Below are 10,301 nucleotides of genomic sequence, written 5' to 3'. Positions count from 1 at the left end.
ATCTAATCTTATATCTCTTTATAATCTCTATATATTGCACATAATTTAATTGCGCTAACCACTAGGCGGCAGCACCTCATTTATTTAAATTCATCCCAATTTAAATCTAGAACTGATCAAGAATTTACTTTAGAATATTTATTAAAAGCTTTTCTTTCATTTCTTAATAACCAAAGTAGAATCCTTCATTTAAAGGAAACTTTGACCTCTTTGGATCAGAACAGCAACAACATTAAACACAATAAATCTTGTAGGTTTTAGGACATCATCTGCAGCAAAGGAGGTTAATTTAACCAGATCTAATGTCATGGAGAAAGTCTTAGTGGAAGCAGGTGAACGGGGGTTAAAGGTCAGACCTGAGGTGTTGGTCTGCACCTACACAAAGTCTGACAGTTTCCTGCTCGGGCTCTCTGACAGCTGCACCGTCCAAGCTGGAGCCTCAATGCCTGGCAGCAGACAGAGGATACGCACCGACTCCTAGGAACGAGGAGTTTCCCTCAACACCAAACACCACCTTCACCTCCACAGAGTCTGAATCTGACAGAAAAACAAGAAGAAACAAGAACGCAGAGCATGAAATGTGACCATCTGGATGTTCCAGTCAGTGGAGACCCTACAAGAACTTTAGGACAGGAAAAATAAAATGTTCTCTCAAATTCAAGTAGTTCTAAAACAAAAAGCTGTACTGATGTTTTTCTGAATCAGCAGATACACAGAACGTCCTCTAGAGGGCGCCACATATCTGACTGGTTACAACAGGAACCCTTTAGAAAAACAGGAAACAGTTCAGAAAGTGTCAGAGATTAATGGAGAATCCACCGTGAGGATCACCTTCATCATCACCTTCATCAGCTACTCAGGGCAGACTAACAGTGAACGAGGAGAACAGAGAGAGCTGAGGAACCGAGACGCTGAAACACAGACTGCTGCAGGTGGAAAGACAAGAAAACCAAAGTGAAAGTAAGAGAAGAAAGTTTCTGCAGGAGGGAAACTGACTTCCTGGTTTAACGATCTGTCTGCTGTGTTTTCAGCTTCACTCAGAGACTAAATGGCTGCCAGATTAGAGGAGGATCTCTGCTGTCCGGTCTGTCAGGACATCTTTAAGGATCCGGTTCTTCTGTCATGTAGCCACAGCTTCTGTAAGGAGTGTCTGAAGAACTGGTGGAGAGAGAAAGCAGCACAAGAGTGTCCAGTTTGTAGGAAAAGATCTTCAAGGGGTCCTCCACCCTGTAACCTGGTTCTGAAGAACCTGTGTGAGACCTTCCTACAGCAGAGAGACCAGAGAACTTCAGAGGATCTCTGCAGTCTGCACTCTGAGAAACTCAAACTCTTCTGTCTGGACCATCAGCAGCCAGCGTGTCTCGTCTGCAGAGATTCAAAAAAACACACCAACCACAGATTCAGACCCATTGATGAAGCTGCTGAGGATCACAAGAAGAACCTTCAGGAAACTCTGGAACCTTTAAAGGAGAACCTGGAGCTCAGGAAGAAAGTTCTAGAGGAGTTTGATCAGACAGCAGAACACATGAAGGTCCAGGCCCGACACACAGAGAGGCTGATTAAGGAGCAGTTTAAGAAGCTTCATCAGTTTCTAGCAGAGGAAGAGGAGGCCAGGCTGGCTGCACTGAGGGAGGAAGAGGAGCAGAAGAGTGGGATGATGAAGGAGAAGATGGAGGCTCTGAGCAGAGAGATAGCAGCTCTTTCAGACACAGTCAGAGCCACAGAGGAGGAGCTGAGAGCTGAAGACGTCTCATTCCTGCACAACTACAAGGCTGCAGTGGAAAGAGTCCAGCGCTGCCCCCTGCTGGAGGATCCACAGCTGCCCTCAGGAGCTCTGATAGACCAGGCCAAACATCTGGGCAACCTGGCCTTCAACATCTGGAGCAACATGGAGAACATGGTCTCCTACACTCCTCCCATCCTGGACCCAAACACTGCTCATCCTAAACTCATCCTGTCTGAAGATCTGACCAGTTTGACTTTTGGAGAGAAACAGCAGCTTCCTGATAATCCAGAGAGGTTTGGGTCACGGTGTTCTGTCCTGAGTTCTGAGGGCTTCAACTCAGGGAACCACAGCTGGGATGTTGATGTTAGAGGCAGTGTATTCTGGATGCTTGGTGTGATAGCAGAGTCTGTCCAGAGGAAGGGAGACATAAAGTCTGGATGGTCGTGTCTATGGTTGTATAAAGGTAAATACTCAGCATGGTCTCCTCCATCTCCTCTCATGCATCTCTCAGTCCAGAAGAAGCTCCAGAGGATCAGAGTGAATCTGGACTGGGACAGAGGAAAGCTGTCCTTCTCTGATCTGGACACTAACTCACACATACACACCTTCACACGCACCTTCACTGACAAGATGCTTCCATTCTTCTACATTGTGGGTAAAGTAAAAATCCTACCGATGAAGATCTCAGTGAGCAAACAGCAGCTCTGATGTTCTCAGCACGAAGAACACAAAGTCCAGATGAAACCTTGATGATCTCATTGAAACTCAGTGATTTTAAACAGAATCTTGGAGCTTTTTATTCTGAATTACTTTGAATTTAAAGTTAGTTCTTGGGTTACTTTATATTTTGGGTTATTAATCAGATTTATTTGTACGTTAATAATTATTGAAATGTTTAGTAAAATTCACTGGATTTTATTTAGGGGATTTAAGGGGAAGGGGTCTGAATGTAAATGCACGCCACACTTTTCAGATATTTACTTTTACATTTTTGTTTTGCTCCACTTAATAAAATCTCAGCAGATTTATTGAAGTTTGAGTTTTTAATGCTGCAAAATGTGGAAAAGTTAAAGGAGGATGAAGCTGAAGCTGGGTAGTTTTTATAGATAAAGTCAAATTAATGAGATAAATTTAAAAGTTCCCTAACAAAATGGAAATGATTGGTTCAAAGCCATGTCTCGTGTAAATGAGCAAGTAGCTTTATTCTTTAATATAATATTCAACAACAAATAAAATCTCTTTTAGCATTTAAACATCCCATTGATGCACACTTGATACGCACCAGGATCACCTTCTTGTTATCTAGATGCATATTCTCATTATTTGGACTTTTTCCTCAATATTTCAACTTTATTCTGTTATAAAAAGAAAAACAACCACCAGTTATTCCCTCTGAGTCAACCTGAAACTCCTTCATGGCAAATTTTAACTACATTTTAACAAATCAGACAACACTAAACAATCTAACAGCCCACATAAAGGGAGAGTTTCTGTGTATTTTTATTCATCTTAATTTGGAGTATTTAAGACAAAAAGTTCAGCTTCTCTGATAGTTTTAAGGTAAATTGAGCCAAATCAGACGAACTAACAGAGCTAAACTTCAGAGATCTTTAATTGGACTAAATCCAGTCAGGACATGTGGATTCAGTGGCACCTCAGGATTTTTAATGGGGGGATTTAAATGTTAGGGTGGCGGTTTTATTATTGTCATATAAGAGGAAACAAACACCAAACCTATCACAGACTATTTGTCTTTTTTTGTCAGTTTGTTTTCACAAATTTAATTTCTAACAGACAGGAAATGAGAATATTACATTTAAAATGTTTTATGAGAATTTATTCAGTTTAATTCATTTTTGAAGGTTTAACTGAAATATTAAGCAATACTAAATGTTGATATGATGTAAATTCTGTTTACTAAAAAATAAAAGTTTTGGCAATTATTTTGTGCTTAACATTATCAATGTGTGTGTGTTGCAATACGCTACTTTAAATATTTTTATTTTTGCACATAACGGTGATTATTCTAAGAAAAATACATGGAATTAATTAAATATTTTAAATGTTGGCACGCTGTAATTTTGATTAAACCTTTAATTTAATTAACATCCACTGTAACCAGAACAATGCAAAAATCCTCCAGAACACATTTGTTCAGGATTTTAACTGTTAGTTAAACTGTTTTACTGAAACATCATTAGTTCAACTTTTTTAGTAAAACTGTTTTTAATGTTTGCTTTTAGTTTCTATTCTCCCATGTTCTATTTTGTTTCTACATTTTATTCCTACTTGCTTTTATTCTGTTTTATTTTCCTATATTTTAATCATGTAAAGCACTTTGCATCGTCTCTGTACTAAAATGTTTTATACTAATAAATTTGTCTTGCCTTGAAACATTTATGTTTGATTCCCCCCAAAAAAAAAAAAATATGTGAGGGGCTCAGAAACTTTACTAACGGATTTATTTATTCAGCTGAAATAAAAAAAAAGCAGAAATAAGCAGGAAGTAGAGCTGGAGCTGCTTTATTCCACATTTACTTCATCACTTTAAAAACTGTTTGTGGACAATCAAAATATAAATACATCTCTCTCTCACACCCTGATTCAAAGCTGCAGCAGCGAACCGTTGACGACCGGATCATCGGCGACCGGATCTCAGAGGACTCAAACACCGACGGAGGGAACATGTTTGCACGCGGGTCCGTTTGCAGAGGGAATACTGGGCCGGCTGCCGGTACCGGACACGCTGAGAGACGCTCCGGTACCAGAGAGTCTGGGCTTTTAATACGTCATCGTTAGCAGAACAGACAGGAAGTGATTCAGTGAATCTTTCTGGCTTTAATAAAAAGATCTGGACCATCGGGTCAAAGTTCTGACTCAAACCCAGTTTGGACTGAACCAGATCCAGGTCCGAAAGTCTCACGTGAGCCGTTTACATCTGGACCTGCAGAAACCTTCACCTCAGCTCCTCAGCGCTGAAAAACATGGTTTATGCTCCTGAAACGGACCTAAAGTTCTGGTAATAATGATCCATCCAGTACCAGCAGAACCACACATCTGATTCAGAAGCTCAGCAACGTTATAGTGGAACGTTCTACTGGTTCTGATACGTTTCAGAACCCCGGTACCGACCCGTTCCTCATCAGGAGGACCCATCAGAAGCTGAAAGCTGGATCTTTACCTGTTAGGACAGCTTTGCCCGAACCGACCCAAAACGGGTCGATCGTGACCAGAACTCTGTCCCGGGGCAGCTTAAAAGCCCAGAGGACAGAAATCAGACGTTCTGCTTCTCACAGCGTTTACATTTCCCCCTCTGCCCGTCCAGAACCCAGTTGGTGTTCTGAAGGCCGGACGTCTCAGCTTCGGTTCCAGAACCCGGACCTTCTCGTCCGTCCAGAACTCCGTGATTCTCCTCACGGCTCAACGGGCCGGAGTTCATTTCAGACAAACCTCTGATTAGAGAAACGGCGGCTGATGGTGGAACCAGAACCAGAACCTCGGGTCATCCACACCAGCGGTGAACAGCAAACCAAACAAACCAGGAATCACTGCAGAAAAGTCCAGTTCCTGGTTCGGTTCTACAGCTGCAGCAGAACCCGGTCTAAGCTGACATCGTTCCACAGAGTCGTGGTTTCCCAAATCCAGCTCAGACCCAATGGGCTCATAAACGGTTCTGATCAGAACTTTTAAACCCAGCCATCATGGTTCTGTTAGTTCTGGTGCTTTTCGTGATTTATTTGAGCCGTTCTTCATCCAGGATGGGATCACTGGACAGAAAACCAGCGCCGGTAAGTCCAGAACGAGCGGATCAGCTGCTGGCACCGTTCCCAGATGGATCTCTCAGCCGCATGAACGCAGAGGGAAATAGTCTGTGATAGTCTGTCAACTAATATGAATATATTGTTTATTCATATTAGTTGTTGTACAATTGTACACCAAGGTGCCTCATGTTACAGAATCAGGAGAAAGTCTTCTAGTTGTAATGTGCAGTGAGTAGTTGGACACACCATTATAGTTTACACCATTGTGTAAACACAAGTAAATAAGTAATACCGTTAATATGAGAATATAAATAAGAGTGACAAACTTAAAATAGTTTTTCTCCAGGTCAGTGATGGAGTATTTTGGGATCTCTCCCCCTTCAAAGAGTTGCATCTCTATCCCAGCAATCATCTCTGTGGACATAAACCAGAGAACAGCCTCAGTCTCAGGGTTTTATTGTTGATTTCCAAGCATTACATCCTTGTGACTGGCTCACTACATACCAGACAGGAACTCCTTTCTTAATGCCCCGGTGTCGATGCCAGCTTCTCCTATGAAGGTGATTTTTAATGCGTTTGCTGGGCCTCCAGTCTTCTGCCGCTGCCAAAGCTTTAGACCTCTCTCCGTCATGTTGTCCCTCCAGACAAATTTCAAAGGTCTTCCCCCTCTCAACTTTTGAGTCAACCCAACGCAGAACATCTTCTTCACTGTTAAAATAAATATAAACTTTTAAAGCAAGTTTTTTTATAGTTATGGGTATTTTTTTTACTCATTCATACTTTTGTGGATGCTTATCAGGCAATCAGCTTTCATATATGTATTTCTAATATCTAAATTCATGTTTCAAAGACATTTTTAAAATTTATCATGACTAAACTTAATTTCTTCCTCATGATTTATTGCATGCCAATAACAGATACACATGATAACAATTTGAGAGAAAAAAAAACACCATATGGATTTTGGGATAGTTTTGATTTACTTCTGGATTAACGACACAATTTTTCAGGAATATTCAGGGACAGTTGCCTGTTGACAACATCCATCTTTAACTTGCATTAAGTGGAAAAATGTGACAAGACAGGCGTCTCACCTCTGAATCACAAAGAGTTGTCAGAGACGTCCCTTCAAAATCACCTTGAACATGCAGGGCCAGCATTTGCAAAGGCATGACCTTTTTGCACTGTGTGCATGTCGCCTTTGGCATGAGACTGAACTCTGGAGCATCCACTGGTAGTGGTGTCATAACAATCTTCCCTTGGAGAGGAGCAACATATAACATAAACTTCCCTCCTGCAGAGGCACTTCTGAGAACAGAGCCAGTGTATCCCTCTGACTCTAAGGCGACAGCGGTCATTCTCCTCTTTCCATGCCCACCTGCAAATTCAAGTTTTATGGGAATTAAAAGTAGTGTGTCGTGGATGTCCTCCAGACGACGTAGTAATTAGTGCTAAGTCTTTCAAAAATTCTAAGTTCTTGGTAAGGCAGTTGAAAAATCTCCAACAGTGGTCCAAAAATTAGTAGAGGCAGCTGGGTCTCGGTCCAGTATGGTTTATTGCAGTAATACAAGTCAACCACACATGAGATGTTCACCGGTCAACATCTGACAAAGCAAAGAAAGTGGTCTGCTTATATACATTCCCTGGGTCTTGGGGGCTCCTCCCCGAGCCCCTCATATTTATTACGTATTTTCAGATACTTTTCCACGGATATCTTTCTTGTCTTATTATATACCGGTGGAAATTTCCCGAGGGTGCATATTTTTTAAAAACATGGTTACACATTATTACATCATTCCAGATGGCCCCACCCCATTATGTTAACATCATTTGGCTATTCTGGACGGCTACACATCATCTCCCTTTCCGGACCATCATCCTACACATTTTGTTTACATTACAGTATAACTTGATCTTTGGTTCAGATGTTTCCAAGGTGCATCCTGTACTTCTCCACTGCCAGGGTTTGTGTGCATTAACTCTCTAACTCCTATCTTGACCTCTGGACTGACACACACACACATTTTCCTTAGATACATGTTAAAGCACACTTTTTAACCGTTGTGACAAGAATACATTCATTGTGAGATATGTAAGCACACCCTTCAACTATTGTGACAAAAATACATGCATTGTGAGATATTAATCCACTACATTCCCCCCTGTGATTCTGAAAAGGGTCACAAAGTAAATCACACTCTACAAGTGATTGTCGATTCATCACGAATACAAACTTCAAGAGTAAATATCGATTATACATAGCACACCAAAAGCTAACAGTAATTAGCACACCAAAAGCTAACCGTGATTAGTACAAGATTCTAGGATCAAAGCACACCTCAACCTAATAGTGAGTGATACACAAAACTATGATCACATGGTAAAACATGAAGGATTATAGTAAAACAAAGAGGGAACCCCCCTTGGCACTCTTGTGAGGACTTTTGATCTTGTTTACATTTTTTTATAGAAGGATTTTCAGTGTTTGTTTTAGCAATGATACGGGGCATCAGGATGACATGTCCAAGCAGCTTGATCATCTGCTCTGACACCACAACCCATACCCAAAGGTGTCACTGCACACCAGTACATCAAACAATTTATTGTTTAAATAATACTCTATCATGCCTGGCTAGGTCAGGCGAACTAGTCACTTAATGGTCAGTAGACCTTCATTACAACCAACATATGAGCAACCCTATCGGTACTCTCCGCACAGTACTAGTACTGTCACATAGGTTATAGGTATACACAATCATATTTATCTTTTTAGGTGTACACCATCATATTCATCATTGAGGTATACACAATCATATTTATCATTTATATCCAGCTTAGTTTTCTTGAGATTATTGATAGTTCTGGGGTTGGGGATTAGGGAACACCACCCCCTTTGGAGGTTGAATCCCCCGTCCTCCGGTGGAAGTCTCAGGAGCTTGTTGTCCCGGCAACTGATGCTGCGCCAGTGTGGTAGTAGCCAAGTGCCACTGCAATAACTGACGTCTTGCTGTGTCGCGTTCCATTGTCATCTGCAGCAGTCTTCCCTGTAAGTTGACTATAGTCTTTTGTGTATCTTGAAGTTGTTGTGTCAGTCTGTCATGTTCCTGGGTTAACTGCCACACTTTGGCCTTATGTTTGGCTCGGTATGTGCTGCGGCGAATTGAGAACATGCGCTTTTGTGATGCCGGAGATAGACCTCGGATCAGTTGAGTATAGACCACAGTGTTCATAGAGGCAATTTCAGTCTTTAGGTCTTGTGAGGTTTTGTAAGAATCCAGAGGGTGCATCAGGAACCCCGAGATGTGGTTCATCTTGAGGGAGCTTAGCTGCATCTGCTGAAAGACATTAGCAGGCGGTCCCAGTGCAGGATTCCCCATCGTGGTAGGACCAGTCGTCATCATGCCCGATGTAGACTGCATCTCCTGGAAAGCTCTGTTTGGCCATCCTCGGTCCTCTGGGTCCTCGGGGCTGGCAGGACTGAAGTCGATCCTCAGGGCTCCTGGTGATGGCAGGTCGTCCATCGGCAGTCCTCTGGGGTTCATCATGAATCTGCTTCCCCCCGGTGGTATGGCGCCTGGCCCCTCTGCTGGATCGTCTGGCTGCCTATTGGGAATACTGGTGGCTGTGCCTACATATGCTTGTGTGCCTAACGACGCATGTGCGGTGTTTCCTCCTCTATTTGCGCGTTCCTGCCACTCCTCCGCGGGTATGTGGTGCACATTAAAATAAGCGTCCGCCATTCTTAACAGTCTGCATGTGGAGACATAGCATAGTATAGTTATATATCCTCATGAAGCATATATTCTCCTAAGAGAATCTATAAACACTTTGGCATGCAAATTACTACATCTAAGCAAGTCTATACGCACTTGGAATGCAAATAACTATATATATATATATATATATATATATATATATATATATATATATATATATATATATATATATATATATATATATATATATATAACTGATCAAAAAATACACATACCTGGTGGGGGTGAGAGGAGATCATGGTATTACTTTATATGAGTTGGTCTACCTGTACCTCTATTATTGGGAACTGACCAGTTACACTCACAATAAGTTTTGAGACCAACCCTCGAATGAGGGGTACGACGCAGCAGACGACTACTAATATTATAATTATTATGACTCCTAGTATTATCCCTGCTGCTTTGAGGTATCTTGACCACCCAAGCTTATTGAACCAATCCCAAAACCCCTTCAGCTGAGTGTTCCAATTGGATCTCTCCACATGTTCATCTCTCATGCGCTTCATTTCTTGAAGAACACCTGTTAGGCTGCTGTTAACATCAGTATGCATAGGGATCAAGGTACAACAATCTTTACCGATATAATCACATAGCCCCTGGTCCCCGGCCATGCGGGATTCCAGTACGAACCTATGTTGTAAAACCATTAGTGATGTGGCATGTAATAAGGTCTATGCCATGCATTGTGAAATTTATAAACCTTTGTTGATTGTACCATATGAGATTTATCCACCTACTATTTCGAGCTATGTATTGCGCATTGTTAATTGATCCGACGATTGGTATTGGTATCGAGCCGACCCCTCTTCCAGTTTCTAGCCACTCACTTTCAATAGCAACATGTTCTTCAGGCACCCCGAATGGGGTCTGATCCCATGTAACATATACTTCATCTGACATTTTCCAACTCCGCTCGTGCTTAGAGGGAATATTTCTTTTTGTACGGTTGCTTATTTCATTAGATGTTTCGTTGCTGATTATTTGATTATTTATTATTAACTTTAGTTGTCCTGTCAGCATTACTGGAGCACAGATACC

The 10,301-nt window shown here is 41.6% G+C and overlaps 1 protein-coding gene across 1 annotated transcript; it reads left to right on the top strand.

Moving 5' to 3' along the window:
* The first annotated feature begins 666 nt into the window (after positions 1-666).
* LOC118561807 (nuclear factor 7, brain-like) lies at positions 667-3,909 on the top strand. The gene is made up of 2 exons (XM_036134052.1): positions 667-960; positions 1,032-3,909. Exon 2 carries the CDS (start codon positions 1,049-1,051, stop codon positions 2,432-2,434), a length of 1,386 nt encoding a protein of 461 aa, XP_035989945.1. The 5' UTR covers positions 667-960; positions 1,032-1,048; the 3' UTR covers positions 2,435-3,909.
* The last annotated feature ends 6,392 nt before the right edge of the window (positions 3,910-10,301 follow it).

The sequence above is a fragment of the Fundulus heteroclitus genome, unplaced genomic scaffold, assembly GCF_011125445.2.
Source record: "Fundulus heteroclitus isolate FHET01 unplaced genomic scaffold, MU-UCD_Fhet_4.1 scaffold_727, whole genome shotgun sequence".
Lineage (NCBI taxonomy): Eukaryota > Metazoa > Chordata > Actinopteri > Cyprinodontiformes > Fundulidae > Fundulus > Fundulus heteroclitus.
The sequence above is the reverse complement of the archived record's forward strand: the minus strand, read 5'-3'. Positions and strand labels throughout refer to the sequence as shown.